The sequence below is a fragment of the Salmo trutta genome, unplaced genomic scaffold, assembly GCF_901001165.1.
Source record: "Salmo trutta unplaced genomic scaffold, fSalTru1.1, whole genome shotgun sequence".
Classification (NCBI taxonomy): Eukaryota; Metazoa; Chordata; class Actinopteri; order Salmoniformes; family Salmonidae; genus Salmo; species Salmo trutta.
The window spans coordinates 263528-283929 of record NW_021823412.1 but is presented as its reverse complement, the minus strand read 5'-3'; the positions used below and the strand labels follow the sequence as shown (position 1 = coordinate 283929).

The window sequence follows — 20402 nt, the reverse complement described above, 5'->3', positions numbered from 1 at the left end:
TGAAGACTTCAACCAGCCACACACACACCTCTCATTAGGACTGTGTTTTCTAGTCTACATCTGTGTGATGTGATCAATCACTTTATTCCAGTTAAGGATGAAAATGATTTATTGTATTTTAGCAGCAACAGTTACATCCTACACAGATATGTAAGAGTGTTTTTAATGGGGGAAAATGAACATTAATATATATTTATTTAATTTCATTGTTTTTTGTTTTTGTCTATATTGCATCTGTTTTAGGCATAAGGTCAATGAAATGTACCGATATTTACTTATAGTTGCATATTTTCCTAAGCTTGGGTCCCAGGAAAACACAACATTTGTAATTTGGGTCCCAGGCAGAAAAAGTTTAAGAACCCCTGCACTATGGTGTTTACTTTGTGCATCTACGTCATATTGCTGACTCTACCTTTAAGTTTGTTTTGACCAAATAGATCACGATTGTGGATTGTGTTCCTTGTCTGGGACTCAACTATGATGAACGCTTTAATCATATTTTGACTTAAAAACAATTATCAGTTAACTCACATTTCTCAGGTCCAGGCTTGATACAACTCTCTCCACCATGGTCTCTGGTGTTCTCAGGTCCAGGCTTGATACAACTCTCTCCACCATGGTCTCTGGTGTTGGTAAAGCAGAAGGATAGACTGTGATTAAACTATATACAACTTATAAAGGCTTTATATAGCATACATACAGTCTTCATAAGCAATACAAAATGTGTATAAATGATGACAGAACAGCTCCCTATGTAGAGTGCATTGTCAAATGTAACATAACATACTATGTCAACTTCAAAATGTGGTCCTGTGTAGCTCAGTTGGAAGAGCATGGTGCTTGCAATGTTAGGGTTGTGGGTTGGGAGTCGAATTATGTAAATGTGACATAACCCCCTATGTCAACTTTGATAAAATCAATACTGATGGTGACATTACATGTGACATTGCATATCTTGAGGAAAGCCCCTAGAGATGTGAAGTCACCAGGTATCATGAGTTACATACCCCCCCTAGAGATGTGAAGTCACCACTACTACTAATCTAACTGTCTGTAGGTCCAACAGAACAAATTAAAACACACCACTACTACTACTAATCTAACTGTCTGTAGGTCCAACAGAACACATTAAAACACACCACTACTACTAATCTAACTGTCTGTAGGTCCAACAGAACACATTAAAACACACCACTACTACTAATCTAACTGTCTGTAGGTCCAACAGAACACATTAACACACCACTACTACTAATCTAACTGTCTGTAGGTCCAACAGAACACATTAAAACACACCACTACTACTAACCTAACTGTCTGTAGGTCCAACAGAACACATTAAAACACACCACTACTACTAATCTAACTGTCTGTAGGTCCAACAGAACACATTAAAACACACCACTACTAATCTAACTGTCTGTAGGTCCAACAGAACACATTAAAACACACTACTACTAATCTAACTGTCTGTAGGTCCAACAGAACACATTAAAACACACTACTACTAATCTAACTGTCTGTAGGTCCAACAGAACACATTAAAACACACCACTACTACTAATCTAACTGTCCGTAGGTCCAACAGAACACATTAAAACACACCACTACTACTAATCTAACTGTCTGTAGGTCCAACAGAACACATTAAAACACACCACTACTACTAATCTAACTGTCTGTAGGTCCAACAGAACACATTAAAACACACCACTACTACTAATCTAACTGTCTGTAGGTCCAACAGAACACATTAAAACACACCACCACTACTAATCTAACTGTCTGTAGGTCCAACAGAACACATTAAAACACACCACTACTACTAATCTAACTGTCTGTAGGTCCAACAGAACACATTAAAACACACCACTACTACTAATCTAACTGTCTGTAGGTCCAACAGAACACATTAAAACACACCACTACTACTAATCTAACTGTCTGTAGGTCCAACAGAACACATTAAAACACACCACTACTACTAATCTAACTGTCTGTAGGTCCAACAGAACACATTAAAACACACCACTACTACTAATGTAATTATAGAAATTATTCCAGAGGAAAACAAATAATAAACATTGCTATACGACTCACCTCTGAATGTGTTGGTCATCTATCTGACACAGGGTCACTGAGGAGGAGGAAACCCCAAACCCAGGATAGAGGGGTTCAGTGAATGTGGTGTGTTCTGTGTAAAGGTGTGTCAGTGTACCAGAGGAGGACACACTATAGAAGGACAAAGTACCAGCTGGCCAGTCCAGATACACTCCAACTCTGTTAGAAACAGGACCAGGGATGGATCTGTTGACTCCAGCATGGTTAATGTGATAGCCTCTATCAGAGCAGGCTAAACACCAGGACATCCTATTGCCTCCAATCCAACTGTCATCTTCCTCTCCCTTCCTCTTCATTCCTTTGTACACCACACCAATATCAGCCATGCTACCATCCCTCTCCACCTCCCAGTAATAACGAGATCCAGATAAGCCTTCTCTGCAGAGAACTTGGTAAAGACAGTCAAATCTGTCTGGATGGTCTTCATAATGCTGCCTCTCTTCCACACATGTCACCTTCCTGTTCCCCTCAGACAGAATCAGGTTTGGGTTTGCTGTATTTGGGTCGAGGGTGAGATGACAGGCATCTGTAGACAAAAGGAGAGCTTAAGCAAACCACATCTTGATATAAAATGTTGTTTTGTAGATACAGAACAAGTATTGATTAGTTACTATAGTTCTCAATATGCAGTTAATTAGGATTGCAGAGACTTACATTTCCTCGGCCCTGATTTCAGCCTGCACTCTCCACCATGATCCACACTGTAGGAGAAACAGGTTATTGACTGACAAAGACCTAATAAAGCAGTCAACATTTAAACAATATTGTTGTGTTCTGGTGCACTATCCAAGTTCATTACTAGAGACATACAGGTATTCTATCCTACCTACTGCATACAGAACGGAGTACAATTCATTACTAGAGACATACAGGTATTCTATCCTACCTACTGCATACAGAACGGAGTACAATTCATTACTAGATACATACAGGTATTCTATCCTACCTACTGCATTCAGAACGGAGTACAATTCATTACTAGAGACATACAGGTATTCTATCCTACCCACTGCATTCAGAACGGAGTACAGCTCCAACAGGATATCAGAGATGCAGAAGAAGAGTATTCATGTGGTGATGATGTATGCTGTGTTGGAGTGCTCAGCCTGCTGGGTAAACTTCCCCTTAATTCTACCATCATGACCTCATGTTACTGACCCTACTACACTACATATGACACAACCGCTGCTCACACTATTAGGACATCTATTCTGACTTACTTCAGCTTCATCAGTTTATATGTGGGATCCACCAGAGCAGCTGAAAGCAGTCCCCCTGCAGAGTCTCCTGGGTGATTGTAGCTCAGGTCCAGCTCTTTCAGGTGGGAGGGGTTTGACCTCAGAGCTGAAGACAGAGCAGCACAGCCCTCCTCTTTGACCAGACAGCCAGACAGCCTACAGAGAGACACAACAGCTGTCTAGGTTGGTGTACTGGTGTCAATCATCTTGTAGGACACCAATACATTTGTCCATGACACAAACAATGTCATGAAACATCAGATTTTCAGAGTATTTGTTTTACTAAGCTCAGTACAGCTTCTACCCCCAAGCCATCAGACTGCTGAACAATTAGCCAAATGGCCACCTGGACTATTTACATTGACCCCCCCCTTTGTTTTTACACTGCTGCTACTCACTGTTTATTATTTATCACTTTACCCCCAAATTACCTCGACTAACCTGTACCCCCACACACTGACTCGGTACCGGTACCCCCTGTATATAGCCTCATTACTAACCTGTACCCCCACACATTGACTCGGTACCGGTACCCCCTGTATATAGCCTCATTACTAACCTGTACCCCCACACATTGACTCGGTACCGGTACCCCCTGTATATAGCCTCATTACTAACCTGTACCCCCACACATTGACTCGGTACCGGTACCCCCTGTATATAGCCTCATTACTAACCTGTACCCCCACACATTGACTCGGTACCGGTACCCCCTGTATATAGCCTCATTACTAACCTGTACCCCCACACATTGACTCGGTACCGGTACCCCCTGTATATAGCCTCATTACTAATCTGTACCCCCACACACTGACTCGGTACCGGTACCCCCTGTATATAGCCTCATTACTAACCTGTACCCCCGCACACTGACTCGGTACCGGTACCCCCTGTATATAGCCTCATTACTAACCTGTACCTCCACACATTGACTCGGTACCGGTACCCCCCTGTATATAGCCTCATTACTAACCTGTACCCCCACACATTGACTCGGTACCGGTACCCCCTGTATATAGCCTCATTACTAACCTGTACCCCCACACACTGACTCGGTACCGGTACCCCCTGTATATAGCCTCATTACTAACCTGTACCCCCACACACTGACTCGGTACCGGTACCCCCTGTATATAGCCTCATTACTAACCTGTACCTCCACACATTGACTCGGTACCGGTACCCCCTGTATATAGCCTCATTACTAACCTGTACCCCCACACATTGACTCGGTACCGGTACCCCCTGTATATAGCCTCATTACTAACCTGTACCCCCACACATTGACTCGGTACCGGTACCCCCCTGTATATAGCCTCATTACTAACCTGTACCTCCACACATTGACTCGGTACCGGTACCCCCTGTATATAGCCTCATTACTAACCTGTACCCCCACACATTGACTCGGTACCGGTACCCCCTGTATATAGCCTCATTACTAACCTGTACCCCCACACATTGACTCGGTACCAGTACCCCCTGTATATAGCCTCATTATTGTTAAGTCATTTTATTGTTTTACTTTTTACTTCGTAAATATTGTCTTAACTATTTATTGAACTGCATTGTTGGTTAAGGGCTTGTAAGTAAGCATTTCACTGTAAGGTCTACACCTGTTGTATTCGGCGCATATGACAAATACAATTGGATTTGAGTACCGACCTGACTGAAACAGATGTACTTACCCCAGTGTGTGTAGTTTACAGTCTGGATCCTCCAGTCCAGCAGACAGCAGTGTAACTCCTGAGTCCTGCAGGTCATTGTCTCTCAGCTCCAGTTGTTTCAGTTGTGAGTTGGGTGAACTCAGGACTGAGGCCAGAACTGAACAGCAACCCTCTGTCAGACCACACTGACCTAGACTAGAGGGCAGAAGATCACATGATTAACACATGTTTAAAACATCCACATAATAACTAATACTAAAGATATTTAACTCACACTAGTGTCTGTATGTTGCAGAGTGGACTGGTTAGTCCAACACAGAGCAGCTCCACTCCTCTGTCTTCCAGGTCATTGTAGCTGAGGTCCAGTTCTCTCAGGGAGGAGTTTGGTGTCCGCAGAGCTGAGGCCAGAGTCTCACAGGATTCATATGTGAGGTAACAGCCATTCAGTCTGCAGAGAGGAGATAATCTGTTAGCTATGCAAATCCTTCATTATAATGATACTGTATACATCAACACAATAACAGAACTTACAGTGCTCTCTTGCAGGTTTTCACTACCGGCAGCAACCTCTGATAACCTTCCTCTGATGTGTTGTATGTCTTCAGTTCAAACTCCTCCAGCACCTCCTCTGACATCAGTAACAGGTAGGCCAGGGCTGAACATTGGTCAGGTTTTAGTCTTGTTTCTGAAAGAGTTCCTGATCGCAGGGAGGTCTGCATGTCTTCAACTAGAGAGTTGGCACCAAGTTCATTCAAACAGTGGAACAAGTTGATGACCCTTTCTGGTGAGGATTCGTACTTGATCTTGTCTGAAAGGTACCTGACTGTTCTCTTAACGGTTTCCTCATTGCTCTGTGTTGTACTTCCTGTCTGTGTCAGAAGGCCCTGTAACAGATGCTGATTGGACTCCAGTGAGAGGCCCAGAAGGAAGCGGAGGAACAGGTCCAGGTGTCCATTCTCACTCTTCAAGGCCTGGTCCACTGCTCTCCTGTGGAAGTCAGACAACTGGATTGACTCCTCCTCTTCATCATCACTAGTGGAGGAGAAAACATTTTCCTTCTTGTCCAGACATGATTCTAAAACATGCACTGCTGCTAGAAACTCCTGAATGCTCAGATGCACAAAGCTGTAGACCTTGTCTTGGTACAGCCCAGATTCTTCTTTAAAGATCTCTGTACACAATGCTGAGTACTCTGATGCCTCTGTGACATCAAGGCCACACTCTCTCAGGTCCTCCTCATAGAAGATCAGGTTGCCCTTCTGCAGCTGTTGGAAAGCCAGCTTGGCCAGTTTCAGGATCATCTCTTTGTCTGACTGAGACAGTTCCTTTGGGTTTGTTTCTGTGGCTTTGTTGTACTTCCTGTTCTTCACAATGATTTGGATGAGAATGAAGTGTGAGTACATCTGGGTCAGAGTTTTGGGGACTTCATCCTTCTCTGCCTCTTTCAGTATCATCTCAAGGACACTGGCTGATATCCAACAGAAGATTGGTATGTGGCACATGATGTGGAGGCTCCTTGATGTTTTTATTTGGGTGATGATTTCATTGGCCAGATTCTGATCTGGGATTTTCTTCCTGAAGTACTCGTCCTTCTGTGGATCATTGAACCCTCGTACCTCTGTCACCTGGTCAACACACTCAGCAGGGATCTGATTGGCTGCTGCAGGTCGTGAGGTTATCCAGAGGAGAGCAGAGGGAAGTAGATTCCCCTCGATGAGGTTTGTCAGCAGCACGTCCACTGAGGTTGGCTTCGTGACATCACAGCACTTCTCATTGTCTTTGAAGTCTAGAGGAAGTCGACACTCATCCAGACCATCAAAAATGAAAACAGTTTTGGTTTCACCATCTTCAATGCTGTCAATCTCTTTCAGCTCTGGGAAGTAGTGAGAAAGAAGTTGCATCAGACTGTATTGGTCCTTTTTCAGGTTCAGATCACGGAAAGGAAGAGGAAACATGAAATGAACGTCCTGATTTGCTTTTCCCTCTGCCCAGTCAAGGAGGAACTTCTGCACAGAGACTGTTTTTCCAATGCCAGCGATACCTTTTGTCAGCACAGTTCTGATAGGTTTGTCTTGTCCAGGTAAAGGCTTGAAGATGTCGTTGCATTTGATTGGTGTCTCTTGTGTGGTTTGTTTCTTGGATGCCATCTCTATCTGTCTAACCTCATGTTCATTATTGAGCCCTCCACTTCCACCCTCTGTGATGTAGAGCTCTGTGTAGATGTCCTTTAACAGACTTTGGTTTCCATGGTGTCCAATTCCTTCAGATATGTGTTGATACTTGTGTTTCAGTTTAGCCTTGATGTCTTGTTGGACTGTCAGCAGAGTTTGACCTGTAGGAAAACAATGAGAGTTGGGACTCATCAGTTAATGTGTGTGTTTTATAAAGGGCCTTTGTACCATTCTTTGTGATATTGTATGAAACACAGTCTTACTTCTTCTGTCCAGAAGGTTGTATGTGATCTTTAATACATCCTCACTGTCCAAACTCTCCACTTCCTTATTGTCATCTGGTAATGGTTCCTGGCTGAAAGCAGGTGGCTGATCGCTCTTCATTGATAGCAGGCTGGTTGTAGGTGACTCTGCTCTGGGCTTCTGCACACTGAACAAAACAGGGAGACAGATCACCTCATCAATATCTCATCAATATCTCATCAATACCTCATCTACTTCATGTTAACAACTGTATAATGGAACTCATAGAAGTCCTGAAGTTAGTTTTAAAACTACAGTCTGCTATTGGTAAATCGATTTGGGGACTTTTAAATGAATGATGTAGACCTACATTTCATGTAATTTGGGAACACGTTTCTCTTTAGTTTCATATCTTTAAAACATGTTATGGACGCCAACAGCCAATGTAATAGCAGGGCGCGAAATACAAAACAGCAAAAATCTCATAATTCAATTTTCTCAAACATAGAACTATTATACACCCTTTTAAAGATAATCTTCTCGTTTATCCAACCACATGGTCCGATTTCAAAAAGGCTTTACGGCGAAAGCAAAACATTAGATTATGTTAGGACATCAACTTCACAAGAAAAACCACACAGCCATTTTCCAAGCAAGGAGAGGTATCACAAAAACCAGAAATACAGCTAAAATGAATCACTAACCTTTGACGATCTTCATCAGATGACACTCCCAGGACTCAATGTTACACAATACATGTATGTTTTGTTAGATAAAGTTAATATTTATATAAAAAAAAAAACATTTTACATTGGCGCGTGATGTTCAGAAAATGTGTTGCCACCTAAAACTTCCGGTGAATGAGCACATCAATTTACAAAAATACTCATCATAAATGTTGATAAACTTTAAAACAGTTATTGAAAGAATTATAGATATACTACTCCTTAATGCAACCGCTGTGTCAGATTTGAAAATAGCTTTACAGCGAAAGCACATTTTTCAATGTTCTGAGTACAGAGCTCAGCCACCAAAGCAAGCTATACAGTTACCCGCCAAGTTCTGGAGTCAACTAAAATCAGAATTAGTATTATAAATCTTCCCTTACCTTTGCTGATCTTCGTCGGAATGCACTCCTAGGACACCCACTTCCACAAATGTTATTTTTGTTCGAAATACTCCATATTTATGTCCAAATACCTCCTTTTGTTCGCGCGTTCAGATCACTATCCAAAGGCAAAATGCACGAGCGTAAAACCAGAGACAAAAAGTCAAAAATTCCATTACCATTCTTAGAAACATGTCAAACGATGTCTACAACCAATCCTTAGGGTCTTTTTAACATACACCTTTGATAAAATTCCAACCGGTCAATAGCATATTCATTACAGATGAAAAATAAGGAGCGGCACGCCAAGTGTGCCCGTGCAGTAAACAACTTACTGCTCCCAGGCAGTCCACTGATTGACTGAGCTCCTATTCTCTGCCCAGTAACAGTAGACGGATTAAACAAGTTTCTAAAGGCTGTTGACAGCCAATGGAAGCCTTAGGAAGTGCAATGTGACCCCACAGACACTGTAGTTTCGATAGGGATTAGAAAGAAAAACTACAAGCCTCAGATTTCCCACTTCCTGGTTGGATTCTTCTCAGGTTTTTGCCTGCCATATGACTTCTGTTATACTCACAGACATCATTCAAACAGTTTTAGAAACTTCAGAGTGTTTTCTATCCAAATCTACTAATAAAATGCAAATATTTGACTCTGGGCCTGAGTAGCAGGTAGTTTACTCTGGGCATGCTTTTCATCCGAACGTGAAAATACTGCCCCCTATCCCTAACAGGTTTAAGAGAACTGTATATTTTGCATGTTAAACAACAACTGCATGGCTGATCTCAAGTCCTTAAAACTGAGTGGCTGCTGTTCTGAATCCTCTGGAAGCCTTTTCCAGATAGCAAAACAATCTGAAGCTCCTGCACATGTCTGGGATCTCTACTTTACATAGTCTCTGCTCTAATTCACTGCCCAGAGAACAGACCACTCTGGTGATTTCAGTGATGAATGTTAAAAAATGAAAGTTAGATCTCAATCAATATCTACAAGATCACATACTGATAGTATTCTACAGAACCCAATATACAGTACTGGTCAAAGGTTTTAGAACACCTACTCATTCAAGGGTTTTTCTTTATTTTTACTATTTTCTACATTGTAGAATAACAGTGAAGACATCAAAACTATGAAATAACACATATGGAATCATGTAGTAACCCAAAAAGTGTTAAACAAATCAAAATATATTTTATATTTGAGATTCTTCAAATAGCCAACCTTTGCCTTGATGACAGCTTTGCACACTCTTGGCATTCAGACCCTGGTTCGATTCCAGGCTGTATCATAACCGGCCGTGATTGGGAATCCCATAGGGCAGTGCACAATTGGGAGTCATTGTAAATAAGAATTTGTTCTTAACTGACTTGCCTAGTTAAATACACACACACATACATATATATGTATATGTAAAAAAAAAAAAAAAGAAAGGCATGAAATGAAATGTATGCATTCACTACTGTAAGTCGCTCTGGATAAGAGCGTCTGCTAAATGACTAAAATGTAAATGCAAATGTATATATATATATATATATATATACATACACACACACACATACATTAATAATCTATGGGATTATAATAATGACAGATCCCTGTGAGTTTGTATTCTGAATCTCATGGTAGCACATTGAGATTCATCGTTACAAGTACGATTCCTCTTCGCTACTTCCTGAGATTTGATTGATGGAACAATCCAGCCAATGGTTGCAACAATAGGCAGCTGTGGTTTTGGCTGATTGGTCAGGAGTAAAAAGATCCTGCCCCCAAAGCAGCTGAAACCGTTTTTTTTTTTAATAGAAATCTCTTTCTATAAACTTACTAAACTGTTTACAAGTTTACAAATCTCTTGGTAACGTGACACTGACAGAACTCTGAGCGTGCACAGATAAAACATCTGCAAGTGTATTTTTGATTCACAGCAGAATGTTAATAGTAGTAAATGGGCCTGTAATAATTCTGAAAATAAATAATTCTTGCAAATCGTATTGAATGTATTAAAATGTCAAGTTATAAGTTTGCCACCATTATTCAATTTCACACAACAAGGACTCCCGACAACAAGAACTCCCTAGCATCGCAGTTCTAGCTGTGCTACTAGAGATTCTGGGTTCGAGTCCAGGCCTGGTCGCAGCCGGCCACGACCGGGAGACCCATGGGGCGTACAATTGGCTCAGCGTCGTCCAGGTTAGGCAGGGTTTGGCCAGCAGGTGTCCCATTGCACACTAGCGACTCCTGTTTGGCGGGGTGGGCGCAGTGCACGTTGACACGGTCGCCAGGTGTACGGTGTTTCCTCCGACATGTTGGTGCGGCTGGCTTCCGGGTTAAGTGGGCGTTGTGTCAAGAAGCAGTGCGGCTTGGCTGGGTATCGGAGGACGCACGACTCTCGGCCTTCGACCTCTCCCGAGTCCGTACGGGAGTTGCAGCGATGAGGCAAGACTGTAACTACCAATTGGAAACCACGAAAAAGGGGTAAAAAAACAACACAACATGATACAAATGACAGATTTGTGAATCGTACTTGCAACCAAGAATCTCAATGTGTGACCACAAGATTCAAACTCACAGGGTTTTGTCATCATTATTATCCCACAAAGATCGATGCTTGGCTGCTGTTTGACCCCAAAAATTATATTCCTCTTGTTTCTACAACAGGAATGTAGGTAGTCCACCTGCACCATAACAGGAATGTCATCACGTAGGTAGTCTACCTGCACCATAACAGGAATCTATTAATGTAGGTAGTCTACCTGCACCATAACAGGAATCTATTAATGTAGGTAGTCTACCTGCACCATAACAGGAATCTATTAATGTAGGTAGTCTACCTGCACCATAACAGGAATCTATTAATGTAGGTAGTCTACCTGCACCATAACAGGAATCTATTAATGTAGGTAGTCTACCTGCACCATAACAGGAATCTATTAATGTTGGTAGTCTACCTGCACCATAACAGGAATCTATTAATGTAGGTAGTCTACCTGCACCATAATAGGAATGTCATCATGTAGGTAGTCTACCTGCACCATAACAGGAATCTATTAATGTAGGTAGTCTACCTGCACCATAACAGGAATCTATTAATGTTGGTAGTCTACCTGCACCATAACAGGAATCTATTAATGTAGGTAGTCTACCTGCACCATAACAGGAATGTCATCACGTAGGGAGTCTACATCCCTGGTGGGAAAATATTTATGTAATTTTTCTGCTGATTTTAGAATATTGACATTAAAATATGTTTCACCAGCTGGAAAGAAACCTAGCTTGTGTTTGCAGGTGGTCCTAGGATTTTTTAACTTAATGATATAGGCCTACATGTTATGTAATTTGGAAACACTTCTCTTAAAATTTGTTGTATATCTTTAAAATAACTATATTTACAATTGATCTCTTACCTCTTAGAACTGGTGTCTTGAGGCAGACTCTTTTTAGAGGGTGTGGCCCCCTCCTCTCGGTCAGAATACTTCCTCTTAGAGGCAGTGCCTCTCTTCTCGCTCTCCCCAGAGAGACTCATTTCAGAGGCAGTGGTCCCCCTCCTCTCTCTCCCCAGAGAGACTCATCAGCTATCTGGATTTGGGTGAAGGAGAAATGGGGAGGCTTGGGCAAGTTGCTAGACTTGGGCAGCCGTAGAAAAAATGCTTATTGAAATTCTCAATTATCACGGATTTATCGGTGGTGACAGTGTTTCCTAGCCTCAGAGCAGTGGGCAGCTGGGAGGAGGTGCTCTTGTTCTCCATGGACTTTAGTGTCCCACAAGTTTTTGGAGTTTGTGCTACAGGATGCAAATTTCTGTTTGAAAAAGCTAAGCTTTCCTAACTGTCTGTGTGTATTGGTTCCTAACTTCCCTGAAAAGTTGCATATCGCGGGGGCTATTCGATGCTAATGCAGTACGCCACAGGATGTTTTTGTGCTGGTCAAGGGCAGTCAGGTCTGGAGTGAACCAAGGGCTATCTGTTCTTGGTTCAACATTTTTTTGAATGGGGCATGCTTATTTAAGATGGTGAGGAAAGCACTTTTAAAGAATAACCAGGCATCCTCTACTGACGGAATGAGATCAATGTCCTTCCAAGATACCCGGGCCAGGTCGATTAGAAAGACCTGCTTGCTGAAGTGTTTTAGGGAGCGTTTGACAGTAATGAGGGGTGGTCGTTTGACCGCAGACCCATTACGGACGCAGGCAATGAGGCACCGACAGAGATGGTCACCTCGCTTCGCTTTCCTAGGAAACTATGCAGTATTTAGTTTATGTGTTATTTCTTATAATGTTACCCCAGGAAATCTTAGGTTTTATTACATACGGTCGGGAGGAACTATTGGATATAATAGCAGCGTCAACTCACCAACATTACGACCAGGAATACAACTTTCCCGAAGCGGATCCTCTGTTTTGCCCACCACCCAGGACAATGGATCGGATCCCAGCCGGCGACCCAAAACAATGACGCCGTAGAAGGGGCAGACGGAGCGGTCTTCTGGTCAGGTTCCGTAGACGGGCACATCGCTCACCGCTCCCGGGCATACTACTCGCCAATGTCCAGTCTCTTGACAACAAGGTAGACGAAATCCGTGCAAGGGTAGCCTTCCAGAGAGACATCAGAGACTAACGTTCTTTGTTTCACGGAAATATGGCTCACTCGAGACACGCTTTCGGAGTCGGTACAGCCACCTGGTTTCTTCACGCATTGCGCTGACAGAAACAAGTATATTTCTGGTAAGAAGAAGGGCGGGGGTGTATGCCTTATGATTAATGAGACGTGGTCTGATCATAACAACATACAGGAACTCAAGTCCTTCTGTTCACCTGACTTAGAATTCCTCACAATCAAATGCCGACAGCATTATCTACCTAGAGAATTCTCTTTGATTATAATCACAGCCGTATATATCCCCCCAAGCAGACACATCGATGGCCCTGAACGAACTTCCTTTGACTATGTAAACTGGAAACCACATATTCTGAGGCTGCATTTATTGTAGCTGGGGATTTTAACAAGGCTAATCTGAAAACAAGGCTCCCTAAATTCTATCAGCATATCGATTGCACTGCAGGGCTGGCAAAACCCTAGATTATTGTTATTCTAACTTCTGCGGCGCATATAAGGCCCTCCCCCTCCCTCCTTTCGGAAAAGCTGACCACGACTCCATTTTGTTGCTTCCAGCCTATAGACAGAAACTAAAACAGGAAGCTCCCGCGCTCAGGTCTGTTCAACGTTGGTCCGACCAATCGGAGTCCACGCTTCAAGATTGCTTCGATCACGTGGACTGGGATCTGTTCTGCATTGCGGCGAACAACACCATTGATGAATACGCTGATTCGGTGAGCGGGTTTATTAGCAAGTGCATCGGCGATGTCGTACCCACAGCGTCTATTAAAACATTCCCAAACCAGAAACCGTGGATTAATGGCAGCATTCACGCAAAACTGAAAGCGCGAACCACTGCTTTCAATCAGGGCAAGGTGACCGGAAATATGATCGAATACAAACAGCGTAGCTATTCCCTCCGCAAGGCAATCAAACAAGCTAAGCGTCAGTATAGAGACAAAGTAGTCGCAATTCAGAGGCTCAGACACGAGAGGTATGTGGCAGGGTCTACAGTCAATCACGGACTATAAAAGGAAAACCAGCCCTGTTGCGGACCAGGATGTCTTGCTCCCAGACAGACTAAACAACTACTTTGCTCGCTTTGAGGACAATACAGTGCCACTGACACAGCCCACTACCAAAACCTGCGGGCTCTCCTTCACTGCAGCCGACGTGAGCAAAACATTTACACGTGTCAACCCTCGCAAGGCTGCAGGCCCAGACGGCATCCCCAGCCACGTCCTCAGAGCATGCGCAGACCAGCTGGCTGGTGTGTTTACAGACATATTCAATCAATCCGTATCCCAGTCTGCTGTCCCCACATGCTTCAAGAGGGCCACCATTGTTCCTGTTCCCAAGAAAGCTAAGGTAACTGAGCTAAATGACTACCGCCCCGTAGCACTCACTTCCGTCATCATGAAGTGCTTTGAGAGACTAGTCAAGGACCATATCACCTCCACCCTACCTGACACCCTAGACCCACTCCAATTTGCTTACCGCCCCAATAGGTCCACAGATGACGCAATCACACTGCACACTGCCCTAACCCATCTGGACAAGAGGAATACCTATGTGAGAATGCTGTTCATCGACTACAGCTCAGCATTTAACACCATAGTACCCTCCAAACTCGTCATCAAGCTCGAGACCCCGCCCTGTGCAACTGGGTTCTGGACTTCCTGACGGGCCACCCCCAGGTGGTGAGGGTAGGTAACAACATCTCCACCCCGCTGATCCTCAATACTGGGGCCCCACAAGGGTGTGTTCTCAGCCCTCTCCTGTACTCCCTGTTCACCCACAACTGTGTGGCCATGCACGCCTCCAACTCAATCATCAAGTTTGCAGATGACACTACAGTGGTAGGCTTGATTACCAACAACGACGCGACGGCCTACAGGGAGGAGGTAAGGGCCCTCGGAGTGTGGTGTCAGGAAAATAACCTCACACTCAACGTCAACAAAACAAAGTGGGTGATCGTGGACTTCAGGAAACAGCAGAGGGAGCACCCCCCTATCCACATCGACGGGACAGTAGTGGAGAGGGTAGAAAGTTAAGTTCCTCGGCGTACACATCACGGACAAACTTAAATGGTCCAACCACACAGACAGCGTGGTTAAGAAGGTGCAGCAGCGCCTCTTCAACCTCAGGAGGCTGAAGAAATTCGGCTTGTCACCAAAAACACTCACAAACTTTTACAGATGCACAATCGAGAGCATCCTGTCGGGCTGTATCACCGCCTGGTACGGCAACTGCTCCACCCATAACCGTAAGGCTCTCCAGAGGGTAGTGAGGTCTGCACAACGCATCACCGGGTGCAAACTACCTGCCCTCCAGGACACCTACAGCACCCGATGTCACAGGAAGGCCAAAAAGATCATCAAGGACAGCAACCACTCGAGCCACTGCCTGTTCACCCCGCTATCATCCAGAAGGTGAGGTCAGTACAGGTGCATCAAAGCTGGAACCGAGAGACTGAAAAACAGCTTCTATCTCAAGGCCACCAGACTGTTAAACAGCCATCACTAACGTTGAGTGGCTATTGCCAACATACTGACTCAACTCCAGCCACTTTAATAATGGAAAAATTGATGTAATAAATGTATCACTAGCCACTTTAAACAATGCCTCTTCATATAATGTTTACATACCCTACATCACTCATCTCATATGTATATACTGTACTCTATACCATCTACTGCATCTTGCCATCTTGATGTAATGTACCACTAGCCACTTTAAACAATGCCTCTTCATAGAATGTTTACATACCCTACATCACTCATCCCATATGTATATACTGTACTCTATACCATCTACTGCATCTTGCCATCTTGATGTAATGTACCACTAGCCACTTTAATCAATGCACTTTTATATGTTTACATATCCTACACTACTCATCTCATATGTATATACTGTACTCTATACCATCCACTGCATCTTGCCTATGCCGTTCTATACCGTCACTCATTCATATATTTTTTTATGTACATATTCATTCCTTTACACTTGTGTGTATAAGGTAATTGTTGTGAAATTGTTAGGTTAGATTACTTGTTGGATATTACTGCATTGTCGGAACTAGAAGCACAAGCATTTCGCTACACTCGCATTAACATCTGCTAACCATGTGTATGTGACAAATAAAATTTGATTTGATCGCTGAGATCCTGGTTGAAAACAGCAGAGGTGTATTTGGAGGGCAGGTTGGTTAGGATGATATCTATGAGGGTGCCCGTGTTTACGGATTTGGGGTTGTACCTGGTAGGTTCATTGATCATTTGTGTGAGATTGAGGGCATCAAGCTTAGATTGTAGGATGGCCGGGGTGTTAAGCATGTCCCAGTTTAGGTCACCTAGCAGCATGAGCTCTGAAGATAGATTGGGGGCAATCATTTCACATATGGTGTCCAGGGCACAGCTGGGGGCAGAAGGTGGTCTATAGCAAGGGGCAACTGTGAGAGACTTGTTCTGAAAAGGTGGATTTTTTAAAGTAGAAGCTCAAATTGTTTGGTCACAGACCTGGATAGTTTGACAAAACTCTGCAGGCTATCTCTGCAGTAGATTGCAACTCCGCCCCCTTTGGCAGTTCTATCTTGTCGGAAAATGTTAAAGTTAGGGATGGAAATTTCAGGCTTGGCTGGGTTGTGATTACGGAGAACGCACGACTCCGCACGGGAGACGCAGCGATGAGACAAGACTAATTACCAATTGGATGCCACAAAATTGGGAAGAAAAAAAAGGCTAAAAAAATAAAAAGGATAATCACAATCATGTGCAGTCAATCGCCCATACACTACCTCACAGCCCCATACCCTACCTCATAGCCCCATACCCTACCTCATAGCCCCAAACCCTACCTCACAGCCCCATACACTACCTCACAGCCCCATACCCTACCTCATAGCCCCATACCCTACCTCACAGCCCCATACCCTACCTCATAGCCCCACACCCTACCTCACAGCACCATACCCTACCTCATAGCCCCAAACCCTACCTCACAGCCCCACACCCTACCTCACAGCCCCATACCCTACCTCACAACCCTACCTCATAGCCCCATACCCTACCTCACAGCACCATACCCTACCTCACAGCACCATACCCTACCTCACAGCACCATACCCTACCTCATAGCCCAAAACCCTACCTCACAGCACCATACCCTACCTCATAACCCTACCTCATAGCCCCATACCCTACCTCATAGCCCCAAACCCTACCTCATAGCCCCATACCCTACCTCATAGCCCCAAACCCTACCTCACAGCACCATACCCTACCTCACAGCACCATACCCTACCTCACATCCCACACCCTACCTCATAGCCCCACACCCTACCTCATAGCCCCATACCCTACCTCATAGCCCCACACCCTACCTCATAGCCCCATACCCTACCTCACAACCCCATACCCTACCTCATAGCCCCAAACCCTACCTCATAGCCCCAAACCCTACCTCAAAGACCCATACCCTACCTCATAGCCCCAAACCCTACCTCACAGCACCATACCCTACCTCACAGCACCATACCCTACCTCACAGCACCATACCCTACCTCACAGCACCATACCCTACCTCACAGCCCTGTAGACTATAATATAACCCCATACCCCACCTCATAACCCTGTAGCCTATAATATAACCCCATACCCTACCTCATAGCCCTGTAGACTATAATATAACCCCATACCCTACCTCATAACCCTGTAGACTATAATATAACCCCATACCCTACCTCATAGCCCTGTAGACTATAATATAACCCCATACCCTACCTCATAGCCCTGTAGCCTATAATATAACCCCATACCTTACCTCATAACCCTGTAGACTATAATATAACCCCATACCCTACCTCATAACCCTGTAGACTATAATATAACCCCATACCCTACCTCATAGCCCTGTAGACTATAATATAACCCCATACCCTACCTCATAACCCTGTAGACTATAATATAACCCCATACCCTACCTCATAGCCCTGTAGACTATAATATAACCCCATACCCTACCTCATAGCCCTGTAGCCTATAATATAACCCCATACCTTACCTCATAACCCTGTAGACTATAATATAACCCCATACCCTACCTCATAACCCTGTAGACTATAATATAACCCCATACCCTACCTCATAACCCTGTAGACTATAATATAACCCCATACCCTACCTCATAGCCCTGTAGCCTATAATATAACCCCATACCCTACCTCATAGCCCTGTAGACTATAATATAACCCCATACCTTACCTCATAACCCTGTAGACTATAATATAACATTGACGAGGCTGATCAATATGAATCTGCATCAATGTAAGGAAGCCTAAAAATATCATTATTGAAAGTTGAAATCAGTCATGTTATAATATAAGAATTCTGCCGATGTCTTACCCCCTAAATCACCTTTCTCTGCGATGGCCTAACTTCTCCAAAACACGTTTCTACATAACATTGTAAAAGAACGCTACAAACCTCAGAAACATTTTTCTTACGACCGATGGTGTCCAGTGCTTCTTCTACTTCCTTATAAATGTACTTCCTGTTTCAACACGGTAGGCGGGTTCAACACGTATAAGTTTATATTATATATTCATATTTATGTTATGTAAAGTCTCCATACACTTCATGTACGTATTCAGCCCATATAATATGAATTTCTGGTAAAAGTGAATTTAGATTTTATTTCAGGATTTGGTTGGGTGATGTTTTGCAGTGCTACCAGCAGAGGGCAGTGGGACAACAACCAGGTTTGGCAGAAGGACGCTAGACGGTCATATCTGTGTTGTTATGGTAACATGATAGGTTGGGTAACCAACGATATACAATGATTCTGCAAACCCCCAAAAATATGTATTATAATATATAGCATATGAAGTTAAAAATATACTATTTATAATGTGAAGTTACAGTGAACTAATCACACTTATCAAAAACACATTACCACACACAGACCGACACACATTCACAAATAGACACACACACACACACACACACACACACACACACACACACACCGACACACATTCACAGATAGACACACACACACACAGACCAACACAAATTCACAGATAGACACACACACACACACACAGACCGACACACATTCACACGCAGACCGACACACATTCACAGACAGACACACACACACACACAGACCAACACAAATTCACAGATAGACACACACAGACCGACACACATTCACAAACCGACACACACACACCGACTGACTCTCATTCACAGGTAGACACACACACAGACCGACACACATTCACAGAAACACACACACATAAATACATTCCATTCATCGAAAATGTATTTGACAGGGATACTGCGTATCAATCAACATTTCTGTAAATGTGACAGATTTAGCCAGCTAGCTAAACTTATTGTTGCCCCCCTAACACTTACACACCTGATTCTACCAATCAAAAGGCTTGATGATGACTTCATTAGTAGAATCAGAATCAGTTGTTCTAAAGGACAACTAAAATATACAGCTCCTTGGGGGTCCCAGAGGAGAGGTTCGGAATAAACTGACCTAGAACAATGTGATACAAATTAACTCATTATTTATTATCTCAACAATTCACACACACAGACAGAGAGAGAGAGAGAGAGAGACGGGGACACACACACAAAAGAGTATGTACGCACACACAGACTCACAGAAAGAGATACAGACACACAGAGATTAAAAGACTATAGAAAAATAAACACAATATTTCACTTTTACAAAAAAATATAATTCAGGTCTATTTTTTCATAGTGACTATGTACATGTTGGGGGCCACTTCCATTTTAATTCCAGTCAATTCAGAAAATCAACCAAATTCCAAATCTAAATTGTTTAAATTGAAAAGCATTGAGGAGAATTTGAATTAGAGTTTCAGTCTACTTCCTGAATAACTGGAATTTAAATGGAATTGACCCCAGCCCTGACTATGTATTGGTTTACCAATCTTTCTCAATATATTTTTCAATGATGAATTCTAACACCCAGGGGCCATTTAAATCAAATCACATTTTATCGGTCACATACACATATTAAGCAGATGTTATTGTGGGTGTAGTGAAATGCTTGTGTTCCTGGCTCCAACAGTGCAGCTGTATCTAACAATACACAACAATACACACACATCTAAACGTAGAAGAATGGAATTAAGAAATATAGAAATATGTGAAGACAGACACACGCACACAAGCGCAGGCGCAGACAGACACGTTGACGAACACACACTCTCCTTCCCGCTA

The 20402-nt window shown here is 43.3% G+C and overlaps 1 protein-coding gene across 1 annotated transcript; it reads right to left on the bottom strand.

Annotated features, from left to right (window-relative positions):
* Nucleotides 1-131: 131 nt before the first annotated feature.
* Nucleotides 132-18686, bottom strand: LOC115190836 (protein NLRC3-like). Its single transcript, XM_029748895.1, has 11 exons — nucleotides 18624-18686; nucleotides 11950-12121; nucleotides 7461-7627; nucleotides 5558-7358; nucleotides 5301-5474; nucleotides 5048-5221; nucleotides 3342-3515; nucleotides 2776-2822; nucleotides 2101-2647; nucleotides 588-623; nucleotides 132-138 (listed from the first exon to the last, which is right to left on the bottom strand). The coding sequence occupies exons 2-11, from the start codon at nucleotides 12066-12068 to the stop codon at nucleotides 132-134; spliced, it is 3246 nt and encodes a 1081-aa protein (XP_029604755.1). The 5' UTR covers nucleotides 12069-12121; nucleotides 18624-18686.
* Between the last annotated feature and the right edge of the window lie 1716 nt (nucleotides 18687-20402).

Bases quoted from the DNA above. Each gene is read 5' to 3' on its own strand.
- LOC115190836 (XM_029748895.1), bottom strand. From the start codon at position 12,068: ATGAGTCTCTCTGGGGAGAGCGAGAAGAGAGGCACTGCCTCTAAGAGG. The intron at 5,475-5,557 runs GTAAGTTCTGTT...TCCTCTCTGCAG, and splicing joins AAAACCTGCAAGAGAGCACT to ACTGAATGGCTGTTACCTCA. The intron at 2,823-3,341 runs GTAAGTCAGAAT...TTTCTCCTACAG, and splicing joins TATAAACTGATGAAGCTGAA to TGTGGATCATGGTGGAGAGT.